Source organism: Crocodylus siamensis, chromosome 12 (genome assembly GCF_052110815.1).
Source record: "Crocodylus siamensis isolate JL-2025a chromosome 12, ASM5211081v1, whole genome shotgun sequence".
Classification (NCBI taxonomy): Eukaryota; Metazoa; Chordata; order Crocodylia; family Crocodylidae; genus Crocodylus; species Crocodylus siamensis.
This window is the reverse complement of record NC_143406.1, coordinates 4,276,814-4,294,362: the sequence shown is the minus strand read 5'-3', so window position 1 is coordinate 4,294,362 and position 17,549 is coordinate 4,276,814. Positions and strand designations below refer to the sequence as shown.

Genomic DNA, 17,549 nt, shown 5'->3' with positions numbered 1-17,549 from the left:
AGTTTACACCAAAGACGTGGCAGGTGAGAACATCCAGTGCCTTTAAAGTCCTTGTCACTGGCCAAACTGTCTGCCCAGAAGCCTACTGATAGCGCAGGTTGGCTTGTGAAAGCAAAGCATCAAGTTAAAAACAGGCACAACAAATTACATACACCACACAGCTGAGTGACATGCGTTCAATCATTAATATCAATTATTAAAAGCCATTGGTGTGCTCATCAGTACACAGATGTACAGGCTGATGCAGTCCACGTCCCAAGGAGCTCATGTTCTCAACCAGGCAGCGCAGCTGAAACACATGATGTGCATGTTGAAAGGTAACTTCCAAGAATTTTTTTTTTAATATCTGCTCATTGTCTAATATGGGATCGTTTGAGTCTGTAAAAGAGAGAGATCCGAGCCAAAGCTCTCGCTCCAATCACCTCAGAACCTTCCACAACCTCCATTCACTGGGGCCTGTCGCCAACTGGTGCTGCCCAGAAAGTGAGCCCTGACCCAGGTCTGAATAAAGTCCATGAGGTTTTTAACAACAGAATCCATTTTATTCCTGCATGCATTGAAATTAGAAACAGCTCCATCAAGTTGCAAAAGAAACCACCTTTCCACTCCTCCCTTCTTCGCAGTAACAAGCATTGTTGCAACCTACTGGAGCTGAGCAACCTCTGGAACTCAATAGGAAGGAGTGACTAACCCCTTGCAGCACACTTGCTTGAAGCTGGAGGTAAGTCAGGGATGAGGCTCCTCAGACAGGGTAAGTGAATGAGGCTTATTCCGGACCAGTGGGGCAGGGGGCATGCAAACTGTCACAGGCTAGTCTTATTGTCCAAGTATCCTAGGCATTTTCACCACCCTCTGAGCACAAACTATTTGCATGCATTTCCGCTGTGTAACTAGATTTAAGTCAGTCATTAATACTGGATTTAAGTCAGTCATTTAAGTCTCCCCCCATGCACACCTCCCTGCTAGTCTTTGTGCATTCAGGGGAATAAATGATCAAATGTAAAAAGAGAGAACACAAAAGATTTTTTAAAATACTGGCAGAATTTTTGCGTGAAAGTATGCCCTAGCCATACTGCAGATAGGCGATACCAGAATTGGTAGTGAGGTCCATCGTGTCTAGGTGCTTCAGAAACAGACCTTAGTGCAAAGTACTGTACAAACACAGAGGGAACTTGGAGTCACTGGGGTATGCATATTCACTGTGCTAATCCTCTTCACATCTTAACCTCTATTTGTGAAATATGGGCTGAAATCTTGGCCGGTCCTATTGAAATCAATGGCAAAACTCCTAATCACTGTGTTCCCTTGATGGCCAAACTCTCATTGCCTTCCATGGGGCTATGATCATGGCTCATTTTTCTGAGGAGAAAATCAGTTTCTGATCAAATCAGCACTAAAATAAGACTTTTCCAGAGATATCTGGATGTGAACTCCAGCCTGGGAGTTTATATCACATTAGGAGTATTCCAGGAAGGAGCCAGAGACAAACCAGAGATTCTTCCAAAGGGTCTTCCACACGATAACCGAGCCAAACTTAAACAGAATGGAAGTGCCCTTTCTCCCCGGAGAGCGGGGAAAAAAACCATGGAACTCCTATTATAGATGCAGTCATTCATCTGGAACAACCTGAATTATTGATGGTAGAAAACAACATTGATCTGGCTGGGGTAGCGGTGGGAGGGATAGAGCTGTGTATATAAGGGAAGACACTCACCAGCACAGGTCAGATGTTACACCAACTGCCCAGGTCTTCCAAACCCAGAGGAAGTAAGTGTTTTACAAGAGGGAATTGGCTTTGTGTCTAATAGGCACCTTGCTATGCAGCTTTACACGGGAAGATGACAGATGCAGTAAACAGACAGACAGATATTCACAGCCTGTGCTCTTGTATCACGGTATCAAGGCTCTGAAGACCAATATGAAAAGTTGCAGCTATTTGCAAGGCATCTGGGGTGGTCCATATAACTGGTGATGAGACAGGGAACAGATCATTTATTCTCTGTGCCTGGGGCTGATTTCCACTGAGCATGCTCCTCACTCCACTGCAGCCAAGACTAGACTTTAGCCATTAGGGTTCCCCAGACCCTAAATACCCTCTGATCAATGAGGAAGGAGCTGGGCTAAACATATTTCAGTGGCAAGCTGACTTATTCAAGATACTGTCCTCCAAAGGATTAATCGGGGGGGGGCTGGGCTATTGGAGTCACCCTAGCACACCTATATAGAGCAGGGCAGAGGCCCGGACCCTTTCTCCTGCTATGTTCCAGGTCCTCTGGTATCACAGAAGAAAAGCAGCCAAAGGAAGAGAACTTGGGGTGACATTAGACTCCTAAGGTGAAATCCTGATTGTGTGGAAGTCACTGGAAGTATTAGCATTGGCATCAGGAGAGCCAGGATCTCCCACGGGGGGAGGTAGGGTCTGAGGGCCTGCTCATGGCAGGCTGATGAAATACCACTGCAAGGCAGGAGGGGCGATGCAGGAAAAAACTCTGGGAGGATTAGAGAGGGCTGGGGCACCAGCCTCCTCTTCAAGTTCAGCAATGATGTATTTTTATCTCTCTACTGGCCTGCACACTGACTCAAACACAGGGAGACATGCAGAGCCCTGATGCCGGGGTATCACGGCATGGTAAAAGGATAGTCTGTTCTGTCTCTGCTGTCCAAGACCGGACTTGACTTGAAACGTGCCTTTCTGCCCTCTCAACTACTTCCCATGCAGTAGCCCCGCTATACCAGACATCTTTGTTTGCCTGAATGAAGAATCAGGTCGTTTGGGTTTCTTATCCCAGGTTCTGCACAAAGATGAGGAATCGCCACATATTCGCATTGCTGGTTGCTTGCAGTAAGTATAGAAAACGTCCAAATGACGCCCTCACCATTGCTACTGCTCTGCTTCCATTCAGGGCCCAATGGATAGCCCCAGCATCAGGGGACCACAAGCAAGGCTTAGTACTGGATAACCTTGGTCACAGCTCGGGGTCTGGGCTCCAGGCAGGGGCATTCATTGATGTCAGCAGAAGCTTTACTGTAAGAAGGTGGTCCAGCTTGTGAACAACTGGGTCAAATCACTGGAGTGCCTAAATGTTTACCTTTCTCCATGTATGGCTGCACAAGAGCTTTTACAATAGTAGCAGTCCCTGGCAGCTCAAATGCTGCCTAAAAGCTGGACCAAGGGTGAGGGGAGGAGCTGGTGTCTTGGCCCTACCTCCTTCTGTGTCAGCCTCTGGGTAAAGCAGAGCCACAGGGTGGGGTGGGAAGAAATCTGCTCCAATTTAGTGGCTGGGATATAGATTGCGCATCGTTGATCCGGGACAGCTCCCATGAAGGAGGGAGAATACCCCACAGCCCTACCTCAGGGCTGTGGCATACACCATGTGCCACCCTGGGCAAGGAGGTGATGATTCCTAGTGTCGCTCACACAATCCATTGAGCTCACAATGTGTATAAGCAGGAGAGGAAGAAGGCAAGCTTCCTAGGAACAGAGTATCTTTCCTAACACTATTGCTGGTTTGCAGGTCTCCTGGAGGTGAATGGGAGCGTTCTGGAATATCAAAAGATGATTAAACAAGTCACTGGCAAAGGTGCTATCCTGAGTTATTACGGCTATGGCTGCTACTGTGGGTCAAAAGGCAAGGGGGAACCAAAGGATGCCACGGATTGGTAAAGAACAGCTGGGTTTGAATCACTAAAACCACATGCATGCTGTCATTTTCATGGATCTCTGCAAAACGAAACGTCAAAAATCCCCTTACCCCAACCCACAATAACCAAAACTTTTCATCCAGGGAATTGTAAGGAAAAGCTCCTCCATCACTTGTCAAGGTGGAAAGGCTGAGTGTGAAATGTTCACAAGTCATAACGAAAGGGAATTATATATGCTTGGGATTCAGGCAGTAGAGAGAAAATGCTGGTGCTTAAATATCACTATAAAGTGAAGTAAGGTTTATTGGCCAAGGTCCTTTCCAGGAAATGAAAGTGATAGAAAACCCCTAGAGAGGTTTAATGACTTCTGCAAAAAAGTCCACTTCTGCTGACTGCTTCCCCACGTGTTTCTGGTTTTATGTCCAGTTACATTTAAACAGGAGTAAATGCATATATTGAGTGTGAATACCCTATGTACACGCAGGGAATCCAACAACCAGCAAAGCAATGGCCTCGTGTTCCTGCTGCAGTGGAAGTGGGTTTCTGCAATTGTCAGCAGATCCGTAACGCATGTCTCTCTCTCCTTCCTTTTCCCTGGAGGTGTTGCCATATTCACAACTGCTGCTATAAAAAGCTGAAGGAGAGTGACTGTCACGGAAACACCAAGCGGTATGATTATGCCTACAAGAATGGGAATATAATCTGTGGTGAGTGCTCTCCCCTTGGAAAAATGGGGCGTTTGCTTTGCTTCTCCTGTCAAATTAGCCCACTGCTTCCCTTCTAAGAGATTTTCACTCTGAGACCTCAACACCTGATTGCCAGAAGTCGCTGCATGACTGTTGATCCAAACAGAGAAATGGAGGAAGTAGAGAAAGAAGGGCCAGGGCACCTGAAAGGACTTTAGCTGTCTTGTCTCAAATGCCATTGACCAAAGAAGTGAATTCATAACCTGAAACTTCTAGAGTTGCAATACCTTGATTCTTTGAAAGTCCTGATTCAGATCCCGATGCTATTGACTTGGTCCCTTGGGCAACAATATAGGTAAGGTGAGGCGCATGCAGCCAGCTGCATGTGGATTTCCCAGATGTGGCCATTCGGGCGGATGCTTACCAGACTGTTGTGAAGCGATGCAGGCAGTGAATTGCCTCCATGCTTTAAACTTCCCAAATCTGAAAACCGCCTCCAGTTTGAGGTGTGTCGGTGCCCTCTCTGTCCCCTCCGCTAACACTGACCTTTCAGACTGCTCAGAGCTCAAAGACACCCTCTCCGACATACTGCACAGTGGGAGGGGGGAGATTGGTACAATTACACTCTCCCCATGCTGCCATCACACAGCCCAGGTATAAATTCAGGCCTGGGAAGTCAGACACCTTCCCCATCATGGGGCTTCCTCAATGTCAATGCAAAATGCATTTCTCCCTTTGTCTCTGCAGCTTTGGGGAGCTGGTGTGAAGAGCAGGTCTGTGCATGTGACAGGAATGCCGTGTTCTGCCTGGAGAAAAACCTGGACACGTACAATTCGCGTTTCGTTCGCTACCGAGACAGCAAGTGCACGGGATCCACACCTGAGTGCTATAGGGGCTGCCTGAGTCCCTGCCAGTCCTTCAATGGAGCATTTAACTGACAAGATTTCCCTTGTCCAACGCTTCCCCAGGAAAAATCAGCCCAGTGCCGGGGGTGGAGCTATAAAAGGCCTGTGCTTTCAGACAGCTCTTCTGTAAAGAAAAAGTCTGCAGAACTGCTTAAGAATAATGAACTGGATTGACCTTCACTGTCTGATTAGCATACACCGAACCAAAAGAGAATGATCTCTGGACAACGGCTCATACAGTGAGAGGGAATATGTTGGAGGCACGGGACTGGGTTCTATTCCTGGCTCTGTTCATGACTTCCTATATGATCTTGGGCAAGGTAGCTAGTTGCTTAGTTTACCCACCTGTAAAATGGGGAGAAAATAATCCTGCCTTTTCCCTACCCTTTGTCTGCTTGAGTTTAAACTGCATGGTACTCTCTCTTAGAGTGCTGCATCAGTACAGCATCTTGCACAACACAGCTCTGACCTCAGCGTTGCTCTAAAGGGTGCTAAACGTAGTATTAAGATGGTGACTAGGGATTGTTTGGATAAGTAGCAGTCTCATAGGAGTGATGAAGGAAGCTCTCTACTGTTTCCCATACTGACTACAGTTTGGTTTCCATGCGCTTTGCTTATCATTCTGTGTCCTTTATTTTACTTCTAAATAAAAGGGAGCTGGACCCCTCTTTGTGCTCCAGCGTGGCCAGTTGAGCTGAACTTTTTCCCACTGTTCCATATCTGTGCAGAACCCAAAACCACGGGAGCCTGAGCTGATGAGTTGCTGCTGAAATACCAAAAAAACCCCAACCTTTTGTATAGTGTCTAGAGACCCCCCTCCTACTCTTGGTTACCCACAGTGTCAGGGGGTCACTGGAACAGAGACCTCTGGAACAGACAGTAAGGAGTGGGCTGGTTTCTGTGGTTAGCATCCGCCCTTTCCTGTGGTTTGTTGCTCTGGCTCACTTTGCTGTCCTGGGTACAGGAAGCTGAGGCCTGACTCTTCACATAGGCTCCGTTTTCATCTTGGGCAGGTGGAGACATACAAAAAGAAAAAAATACTGCTTAACATTTTCCACCAAACCAGCAGATGAACCGTTTCAGGGACAACAAAAAAAGCTCCCGTTTCCTCTTGAATTGCTGCGTTCCCACCTGCAGCAACTTTGGCAACAGCAAAGTGACCCAGCTGTGTGTAATAGCATGACTCTCAAGGAGGCTTAAAGAGTGCGCACAGGTGCCAGCTGAAGTTGCCTGTATCTATTCCCCACACATCACCGCAGGCTTTGTCTTGCTTTCTTGGGCTCAAGCACTTGTATATTTTGCAGGTAAAGCTTGGACATGAAAGCGTGAAACCCTGGCTCATGGAAACTCTTTTTGATTCATAAAGTCAGACATTTACCCTGGAAAACGCACCCTTTTCACTTTATACTTTATAAATTTTTCTGGGGAAATGGGCCCACTTTTGAATCTCAAAATAAGGAAAAAGCTCAACTTCCACACAATTCTCCACTTCATAACAGGGATTTTTTTAGCCTTATTTATACTCACCCCACACTGGGGTGGATGTCTGTGGGAGTTAAGCTACCAATCCCGCTAAAAATCCAGGCTTAATTGCCTGAAGCAAGAGCAATAGATTACCCCCAGAGGTATCACTACATAATAAACATGCTTGTCTGAGACTTGTAAATATTTGTATATCCTTTTGCATGTAATAAGGGGAGGTGAAGCTGTAATGTGTGTGTATATAATAAGCAAAATAGGGAGGGTTAATGCACTTAGCGTGCTGGGGTTTCATGTTAGAGCTGTCTGTTGCTAGACACGAAGCAACCAAAATGAAGGGGCCATATGCCGTTACTTTACTTTCCTTATGCTGCAAGGAAACGCGTGAGCCCGCAGTTTGTTTTTAACTCTCCAGATTCTTCTATAAAAGCCTACTGCTACCTAGAAAATCCCATCATTTCAAAAATAATGAATTGCTGGCAGCTGTGATAGAGCGCTCAGGTGAGACTCAGGAGAGCTGAGCTCTGTGACTTATCTGCTGTGTGACCTGACCTCCATTTAGTTACCTTGCCTCCCTCTGGCTCTTTATCTTTCTTATTTATATTCTATTTGGAGAATATACTGCATCCAACCAAGGCTCTAGACAGACCACAGTGTAATGGTCTAGATAGACACAGACACCTTTGGCATCATAAAGTCAGAACATTATTTTAACTGAATCCCTTAATGATGCTGAGAACATCAAATGTGGAGCACATCAATGCCCTCCTGACCTGACGGCAGCAGGACTCGACTTGTAGACGGCAAGGGCAGGGGGGGCGTATGGGCGAGGTCTATGACTAGAGCACCAGTAGGTTGTTCGGTCTCTGCCTCCAGCCTGATTAGAGAGGCAGGACTGCGTTCTTTCCAGACTGCTTACCAATCCCTGGCTCTGATCGCAGTCCTCCCACTTGCATGCAGTAACCTGATCCAGTTTGCAGACCTCATAGGAAAAGCACTGGGAAATTCTCCTTTCTCTCATCTCCATTATGGATGCTACAGTGGCCTTGGAGGAACCAAGCAACCCCTAGATGAGACTGACTGGGAAGCAGGGACAATTGCTACCACTGCTCGTCAAAGCCCACACTATCCTTGTCTCAAACCCTGAGCAAAACCCTTGGGAGAGGCAGCCTGGACAAGTGGTTGGAGCAGAGAACTGGAGTCAAGAAAGCTGAATCTCCCACTGAAAAACAATATCTCTTTACAATAAATTCTCCATGGGTAAAATAAGGCTAATGCTGACATAAGGAGCTTTGAAATTCTTAAATGAAAATTGTCAGATGCTCACAAAGCATCATTACACTGTTTCTTTTAAAATAGTCTGGTACCCATAACTCACACTCTAATGACCTCTGACTAATTATAATGCTGCTCTATCAACACATTTGAAGTCATGGTATTTAATTCCCCATTGTTAGGCAATGTATATTCTATGCATAGGAATGCACATAACACTTGGGCTATTTAATCAACCACTCAATATTAGCTTAACATCCAGAAACAGGAAATCAATCATAAGTTCTCTCTGATTGTAAATCGAATAGTGAGTCATAGTTTCATAGTTTCTAGGGTCGGAAGGGACCTGAGCAGATCATCTAGTCCGACCCTCTGCCATGGCAGGAAAGAGTACTGGGGTCAAACGACCCCGGCAAGGGGATTGTCTAGCCTCGTCTTAAAGCCCCCCAGGGTAGGAGCCAGCACCACTTCTCTTGGAAGTTGGTCCCAGACCCTAGCCGCCCTGACTGTGAAGTCGCGCCTCCTGATATCTAACCTAAACCTACCCTCTGCCAGCTTGTGACCGTTATTCCTGGTCACTCCTGGCGGTGCTCGGGGGAACAGGGACTCCCCCAATGCCTGCTGGTCCCCCCTGACTAATTTATAACAGGCCACAAGATCCCCCCTCGGCCTTCTCTTGTGGAGGCTGAACAGGTTCAGGTCCTGTAGCCTGTCCTCACAGGGCCTGCCCTGCTGCCCCCTGACCATGCGAGTGGCCTCCTCTGGACCCTCTCCATGCTGCCCACATCCCTCCTGAAGTGCGGCGCCCAGAACTGGACACAATACTCCAGCTGCGGCCTGACCAGTGTCACATAGAGGGGGAGGATCACCTCCCTGGCCCTGCTCGAGATGCATCTGTGGATGCATGACAAGGTGCGGTTGGCCTTCCTGACGCATCCCCACACTGCCGGCCCATGTTCATCTTGGAGTCAATGATGACCTCCAGATCCCTTTCCGCCTCCGTGCTGACAAGAGGGGAGTTCCCCAACCTGTAGGTGTGGTGCCGGCTGTTCCTCCCCAGGTGCATCACCTTGCACTTGTCTGTGTTGAAACCCATCCTGTTCTCGTCCGCCCACCCTTGTAACCTGTCTAGGTCTGATTGTAGCCTGTTGCATCCTTCCAGTGTGCCCACGTCCCCCCACATCTTAGTGTCATCAGCAAATTTGAACAGGGTGCTTTTTACCCCCTCGTCCAAATCACTGAGATGTTGAACAGTGCGGGCCCGAGGACCGAGCCCTGGGGGACCCCACTGCCCACGTCCTTCCAGGCTGAGAAGGACCCATCCACTACCACCCTCTGGGCGCGGCCCTCCAGCCAGTTGGCGACCCATTGGACTGTGTGGGTGTCTACACCACAGCCCCCCAGTTTCTTAATGAGAACGGGGTGAGAGACAGTGTCGAAAGCCTTCCGGAAGTCCAGGAAGACGGGCTCCCCCCGTGTCTAATGATCTGGTGATCTGATCGTAAAAGGCCACCACGTTGGTCTGACAGGACCTGCCACTGATGAACCCGTGTTGGTTGCCCCTAAGCATGCAGTCCCCTGCTGGCCCCTCCTGGATGTGTGCCAGCATAATTTTCTCAAACAGCTTGCCTAGGATCAAGGTAAGACTAACCGGCCTATAGTTTCCCGGGTCCTCCTTCCTGCCTTTTTTGAAGATGGGGACCACGTTGGCCCTCTTCCAGTCCTCCGGTACCTCACCAGAGCACCATGAGTGCTCGTAAAGTCATGCCAGGGGACTTGCGATGACCTCGGCCAGCTCCTTTAGAACTCTAGGGTGGAGATCGTCCGGGCCGGCTGACTTGAATACGTCCAGCCCCTCCAGAAGCTCCCTAACTAAATCCTTGCTAACCCGTGGCCCAGGTGTGCCTGCCCCAGGGTCCGAGGGGGGCCCAGCAGGGAGGTGGCTGTCCTGGTCCCTACTTAGGAAGACGGAGGCAAAGAAATCGTTAAACATGTTAGCTTTGCTGTCTGGTGTGACGACCAAGCTTCCCAACGTGTCCTGCAAGGGCCCCACATTACCCGGGACCTTCTTTTTACCCCCTATGTATTTAAAAAAGGACTTCTTATTGTCCTTAATCTGGGAAGCCAGTCCCAGTCCCATCTCTGCCTTGGCCTTCCTGACTGCCCCCCTACATCCCTGAGCGACTCCAGAATAGTCCTCCCTGGTGATGACCCCTTCTTTCCATTGGGTGTAAGCCTCCTTTTTAGCAAGGAGACGTTCCCGGATGCTTTTGGTGAGCCATGGAGGCTTGTGTGCTCTCCTGCTCCCTTTGATCCTCGTTGGGATTACCTTCCTTTGGGCTTGGAGGATTGTCTCCTTAAGGAGCGACCACTCTCTTTGGACACCCGGCTCCCCTCCCCTCCGGGACCTCAGCGCGTCTCCAACTATTCTCCTTAGCTCATTGAAGTCTGCCCTCCTAAAATCTAGGGCCACTGCCTTACTGCAGGCCTTTGCCACCTTGCGCTGGATGGTGAATCCCAGCAGGCGATGATCGCTGTCGCCCAGGTGGTCGAGCCCCCGCAGCCCCCTCACCAGGTCATCACCCGTGGCCAGCACCAGGTCCAACAAGGAGTCCCCCCTGGTGGGGCTGTGCACCTCCTGGGTTAGATGGAGGGCCTGCATTTGGGCTAGGGACCTACGTGAGCGGTCAGACCTGGCTGACTGCTTGTCCCAGCAGATGTCCGGGAAGTTCAGGTCCCCCATGACTACCACATCCTTAGCCTTCACTACCTCTGTGAGCTGACCCAAGAAATCCTGGTCAAGCTCTTCTCCCTGGTTGGGAGTCATATCTAATTTCTCCCTTTTCTATAGTTCTGCAGAACAAGAAAGGTAATGCGGTATAGGAACTGCAGTCTCACTACTAGTCATGATTGGAAATCACTCAACTATTCAGTGAGGAAGATGTCCTCTGGTCTGAAAGGTCACTGGGGCATAATCTAGTCCTTTTAGGTGCCTCCGTGGACTTAAGTATCTAACTGCAATCTCCTTTCATCCTACTCAAGCTCCTGTACAACTGCTAAAGCAAATGAAGGTTGGTTGCTTCTCCTCTTTGCTGCTTTTTGTGACCTTGATAAATTAATGGTTTTCAGGGACTCAAGGAAGGTGGAAGAGGATTAGCTTAGGCATTTAATAGTTGAAATAGGATCTGATCCTACGTGTACAGCTCCAAGCACAGAGAGGTTCTGATTTCAGTCAGAAAGTAGAAGAGGGGAAAAAGAATAGCAGATGGTAATAATCCTCCCTGCCACCACTCAGCACTACACTAATGCCAGCTTTTTTCACATAAGGTGCTGCCATGCCCATGACTGCTGCTATACAAAGGCCTCTAAGATTGGCTGTAATTTAAAACTGGACATCTATTTTTATTCCATCAAGGAGGACATCACCTGCAGTAAGTAAGAGTGTGAAGTTAAGTTCACTAACTGAATGGCATCACCACCCACAGAGACCACGTGAGGGGTTTTCTTAGGCATCTCTTGGGCCAGCAAGCTGGAAAACATTAACTCGTTGGTTAATAACCAGATGGCGCTGGATACAGGACATTGGCAGCTCAAGCCCTGACTGTGATTTTAGGCTGAAGGTTAAAGAGAAACCAGACTCCCAAAGGGTGAAATGGATCCCAGGGGACCACATAAAGGACCACACACCACGCACACGTAGTTTTAAAAACTTAATAGGACATAAGCTTGCTCAGTGCACTGAGCTGAATTTTCCCCAAACCTCAGGACAGACTGCCTTGGTGGTGCTCCAGGAAATGCTTCTAGCATGACTCTAAAGCCATCCAGCAGGAATGCTTATTAACACATGGGATCTACCTTGCTGTGCAGCACAGTGATCTCTGGCTTGATGCTCAGCTTCTTTTGTCTAGGGCTCACCTAGGCCATTTGGACGGTGCTGCATACACAGCAGTCCAGGGCAGCAAAAAGAATCGAAATGACAGGCCCATGTTTACACTGGCTCGGATAGCGTGCTCAGGGTGAAAATCTCCTCTCTGCAGGGAGGAGGTATGAGACCTAGCTGGTTTGAGCTCTTGCATGGGTCTCAGCTAGTGCAAAGAAGAGCACCTCTCTCACTCCAGTCTTCTCAACAGTAGCAGAGAGAAAGTCACCTGCAGAAGCCCTGGGACTAGCTGTGGGGTTGTGATCCCTCCTGTTGGCACCCCAAGAGATCATCATGGCCACTTTCATCAACTACCAGTTCCACTGCCAGGCCAGGGTTGATCCATAATCCACTGGAGCCTATGGAGAGACTGGACATATCTTTTTCTATTTCCTCTTGGCTCTCCTATACTGCTCTCTTGACTCCCTGCTGTTTTACTTTTCAGCCTGGAAAAGCTGTGAGAAGATGATCTGTGAGTGTGACCAAACTGCTGCAGCATGTTTCCAAAAGGCTGCCAAGACCTACAACACAAAATATAACCATTACCCAGATTTTATATGCAAGGGAGAAACTCTCTCCTGCTAAGACCCACCCCCAGTGGCTTTCCCCTCAATTGTTCTGACCCACAGCCCAGTGAAGGGGGCTGGACTTTCCTGAATGGGTATTGAACTTGTAACCACAGGCATAACCTGTTCCTACTATTAGAACAGCTTCTAAACAGTAACCACAAAACTTTCAGTTGCTGACAAGCAACCTTTGAATGGACACGAACGTGCCACACCTTGTCACTTAACTGCTGGTGAATTATTGGAAACGAACTTTAATGTGATTTCAAGCTTTTGTCCTTTCTCTCACTGAACAAAGTGTCCCCCTTTCCCAAAGGGAAGACATCCAACCTGTCTGGTTGTATGTTTGAAAGGAGGTTTGCTTTCCGTGCCAACTCTCGTTTCAGACCATCTGGGAAAGATTATTCATAGAAACTGTGGGTAGGTCTGTGAGTTTGCCACTATAAAGTGAGAAAAGTCCATGCAGAAGTGGACTATCAGGTTGTTTCAGGGCTCTGATCCAAAGTGAATTGAAGAAAACAGCTTGACTGATCTTGACAGATTGAGCCCAAAGTACAATGATTGGGCATAAGAATGGGCTGAGGAGATTAACTATGTTCTGGAGGAATCTTTCCACCTACATCATGAGAAAAGGGCTGTAAAATCCAATAAGCTCAGCTGAGTTAGCTTAATATGGTTGGGAACCTCCCTTCATGCCCATCTGGACACACTTTAGCCCATTATGTTTGCATTGGCTGGTTTTATTGTATAGTATTGTGGCCTAGCCTGACCAGACTCTTTTCCAAAACTGGGTGCTCCAGCTTCACCTCTCTGTGTCTTATCCTCAGCTCTCCAAGAGGTCCACATGACTTCAGACTCACCCTCTCCCAAGACTGTAGGGAGCAGTGCCACCAGGATGCATTAGCCGCAACACAGTGAGCCTTTTCAAAACAAGTCAGCATTGATTAGTCACTTGGAAGGTGATATTTAAGGGTCCTTAAGTTAAGATGGTAAAGCAACGATAACTCTCAAATCTAATAAGCCAGAGTCGCTTGCTTCTCTTCAAGACAGCTTGCTCTGACCTTGGCTGGTCCTGGAGGTAAGCCAGAGCCCTACTGGTAGAGGATTTTCTGCTCTCCACCTCCTGCAGAGAAGTTGAAAGAACTAGCTGCTCCCAGTTCAGCACACTCGGTACAGTGTTCACAAGGCAACCACTACGGCTTAGCAAACAGCTGGTGAAGCAGTCCTCATAGCAAAGAATTAATGCCACATCCACAGGGGCAGTATACGACCCAACACTTTCACAATCATTTCACTATAACAACTTCATATCAGCCCGAACTCACAAGTGGTACGTAGACCTATCCCACAAGTTGTCTCACCCAGTTTCCTGTTCTGACGCTAACCTGACTGAGCTACACCACTTTTAAAAGCATGATGCTTGCAAATGCCGTGAACCTACTGCAATCAATGTCAAAGCTCCACCTGACTTTAAAAGGCACAGAATCAGACCAGAAATCATAACTGGCACTCTGCTCCCCATCTCCCCAGTGTCATATGCACAAACTGCTATTAGTAATGCTTATCTGATGAGAACAAGGCAAGCAAAACTAGGAATATAAATCTAGTGGGAACACAACATAGCATGAAGCCTGGGAGAGTCCTTTAGTAACCAGGTGATTGCATGGCTAACCTAATCCCTCCCCTCTTGTTTGTGTAACCTCTGCATATAGACTTACGGAAGAGTTGCATTGCCAATTTGAATACAAAGTCTCACCTCCTAAGTTCACAATGCTGAACGTCAACACAAACTGCTAAGGCACATTGTGAAGATGCTGTTGGCTAGTTGCTTAATAATCTAACAAAACAGCAGTATTGCAGCCCTTTATTAGCAGCAAGTCAGCATGTTATAGATCAGGCTGTAGTTAACAGAGTTTGGGAGATAGGCCATGTGGAGCTGCAGACACTAAAGGACAATGTTGGCACGAGAGAAAATGGGAATAAACTGCCCACAAATACATTTAGGCTGGAAATAAGATGGTTTCTATCTATCAGAAGAGTACAGTTCTGGAACTGCCTTTAAATGGTAGTAGTGGAGCAAAACAGGTAAGACAGAGCTCAAGCAGTATATGAGGGGGGGACTACACAGTGTTGCTGCCTGCAGGAGCAGGTGATTGGACTCAGTGACCCAGGAAGTCCCCTCAAGTCCAAGGCCTGCTAAATCTTGGGTGAGACAGGGAATCATCTGCAGGGTCTTATAAGCATGGTGCACCTAGATGAAATGGAGCTTGGTAAATATATAAGGAAGTTATGATGTGGCATAGTTGCCTGTGGTAACAGAAAACTAGGCTTGACAACACTGGAGGTCCCTTTGGTGTCAAGTGCCTCTAAAATGCTACTACTTGGACTTAGCAGCATTTTATATTGACTTTCCACAATGTCAATAGTTACACAAAGTTTTGGGTGTGCTTACAGCTTAATGAAAGGGGATCTAAACTCTCCACTATGTCAGACAGGACAGAAGGATTAATCCAGTGGTGAAAGGGCACAAAACTGGGACTGAAGAGCTCCAAGCACTGCTTCTGGTGCCTGTCTGTTCAGACTGTGAACTCTGCAGGGCAGAGATTGTCTTCTGCTCTGTTTGCACAGGAAGCAGAGCACAGCCAAGTGTCTAAGCACTACAGGGATGTCAATAATAAGTATAGGCTTAGAAGACACTGGGCCTTTGTACTCATGCCTCAAAACACTGGCAAGTTAATCCCTTCTGAATAATAAACCTGTTTTCACCTCATGGATGTGATGCAATCTCAGTGTTACACGGATCAGGATGAACAGCAGCGACCCCTCTGCAAGTGTTTGAGAGAGCTCCTGAGAGGCTGACATCATTTGGGTTAGCAGAAGCCGTGAGCATGGCTGGTGTAAAACCACCTCGGAAAAAGCAGCGTTTGACAAGACTTGGCAGGTTCTCCATGGCCACATGAATTCCTTTGATCTCTGAAAGGTAAAAGAGGAGCAGTTTTTCATACAGGACTGGTCAAAGAACCAGCACTTTGGGGAAATATGAACAGAAGACACACACATGGGAGAAGTGGTTACTTTGCCCCTTCCACAGGGCAAAGCACAGAGCAGATTGTAGAAAAGCAGCAATAGAAAAGACAATTTTTGGAAGCGATGGCACTGGGGCCACGGAGGCGGGTGGGAGGACTTGGATTTGCTGCCAGTCATTAAGCAGCAGCATGGAGGCATGGATTCATAGTTGGAAGGGTTGGAAGGGACCTGAGCAGATCATCAAGTCCGACAAAGATCATCAAGTCACCATTAAATGATCTAATCGTGCAATCGTTCACAATGTGTTGCACCGCCTGAAAAAAATCACACCGCAATCACAACTCGGACTCTCCATTTAGGGAGTAGGTGTCCATATTTTCCATGAAGCATCCGGATGCGATTCAGGGAGCACCAAATCTATCTTGGTAGGTCAAATCCTGCCTGGGTGATTATAGGGTCGTTGATGAAGTATTTCTGCAGCAGGTTGATCATCAATCCATGCAGCTACCCCTGAAGCAGTCAAATGGTTATCAGATTTAGATATTAATCTATGTATGTTGTAATCCTAAAATCTCATACAAAGCAGCAGCAGCACGGAGGCACAGGCCCCTGGCTCACTCCGATTTACACTGAGCAGCACTCCCCAGGCAAGGAGGACAGTGGTTGGTAGCGTTTCCCAGGATGCCAAAATCCCTGGCTCTGGCTCTGCGTCTGCTGAGGCCAAGTTGCCTCGTGAGCATCTCAGAGGTGAGCAGCCCATGGGTGCTAGAACAGGATGGCAAGTGCTGCAAAGCTGCCTGTGGGGCACTAAAACATGCTGTAGGGATGCTTTGCACTAGCAAGACCATTTAGCAGAGCCCCGTTCACATGGAGCAGAGGTGGCTTCGCTCATCTCTATTTTAAATCAATGACTGTGAAGCTACACTCTGGCTGAAATGTAGGCACTTTCCATTTCATGGTAGTGGTAATGGGACTGCGCATTCCCTTTAAGTAGCGAAAAGAAGGGCTGCAAACCAATCCTTCCTCTTGGCTGAATGCAACATTTACTAACTCTTCGAAACAATCCCATTAGCAATTATTCAAAATGACCCGGCTAGCACCAATGAAGGGTTTTCCCTTCCTGTTGTAATTTAGAGACAGAGACTCCTCTGGTTATCTCATCATTACTTAGGTCTCCTCTTAGCCAGGGCTGCAAAACAATTTTATTCAGGAGGGGGAAAACAGACAATGCTGTTGCTAGAGCAGAGTAATCCTGAACTGCCCTCTAGTGTTTGACAAGCAGAGGAAAAGGACCTCAGCAGTACCTACCGAGCACGGGAGTTAGGAAAGCAGCCTCCGAGTCAGAACTTCCTAAACCTTAAATGCTGGAGGCTCCAAATGAGAAGAACAGTGAAAAAAACCCTGGTTATATGCACTTCACTCTCTCTTCCAGCACCCACTTTCTGCTGTTGTGAGATAGGATACTGGGCAAGATGAACCTCTGGTCTGAGTCTGACCCAGGAAATGACAATTCTTATGTTCTTTCTTAAGTGAGGCAAGACTCCAGTCCTCTCACTTCAGGTAATAGCACAGCAACTGAGTTAAACAGTGCAAATCAAAGCAAGCCAAATGAGCCATGTTGATGCCCCTATAAAAACTGTACTTAAGCACATGCCCGAGTCCCCCCAACTTTATAAGCAGATAAAGCATATATGTAAGTAGTGTTGCCAGATCTGGCAGTAGTGTTCTTAAGCTCCAGCTCTTGCAGTTAAAAAGATAATTATTTTCTACCTTGGTTCCAACATTAAAAAACATTGCATACATGATTTGAGTGCCTTCCTAACAACAAACAGGAGGGCAAAATGCCAAGAACCAAAAAGATATATTAAGCCTCATGATTTTTATTTTTTTGAGCCATGAGGGGTAACGCTTTTTGCATAGTTCGGAGAGCTGTTGGATAAGCTTTTGGGGGCCCTTCCTCCTTTGAGCATGACATTACTGTTGACATGGCCAATACAGGATATGAACTTTGATGCAAAACAACATTGGTAGACTCCCTCATCTATGACAC

General features: G+C 47.5%; 1 protein-coding gene across 1 annotated transcript; it reads left to right on the top strand.

Annotated features, from left to right (window-relative positions):
* The first annotated feature begins 2,754 nt into the window (after positions 1–2,754).
* LOC149854484 (neutral phospholipase A2 agkistrodotoxin-like) lies at positions 2,755–5,552 on the top strand. The gene is made up of 4 exons (XM_090023164.1): positions 2,755–2,842; positions 3,516–3,660; positions 4,243–4,349; positions 5,076–5,552. The coding sequence occupies exons 1-4, from the start codon at positions 2,755–2,757 to the stop codon at positions 5,264–5,266; spliced, it is 531 nt and encodes a 176-aa protein (XP_089879290.1). The 3' UTR covers positions 5,267–5,552.
* The last annotated feature ends 11,997 nt before the right edge of the window (positions 5,553–17,549 follow it).

Excerpts from the sequence above, each read along its gene's own strand:
- LOC149854484 (XM_090023164.1), top strand. The coding sequence starts at position 2,755 with ATGAAGAATCAGGTCGTTTGGGTTTCTTATCCCAGGTTCTGCACAAAG. Across the intron at positions 2,843-3,515 it reads CGCATTGCTGGTTGCTTGCA|GTCTCCTGGAGGTGAATGGG; the intron begins GTAAGTATAGAA and ends GCTGGTTTGCAG. Across the intron at positions 4,350-5,075 it reads GAATGGGAATATAATCTGTG|CTTTGGGGAGCTGGTGTGAA; the intron begins GTGAGTGCTCTC and ends TTGTCTCTGCAG.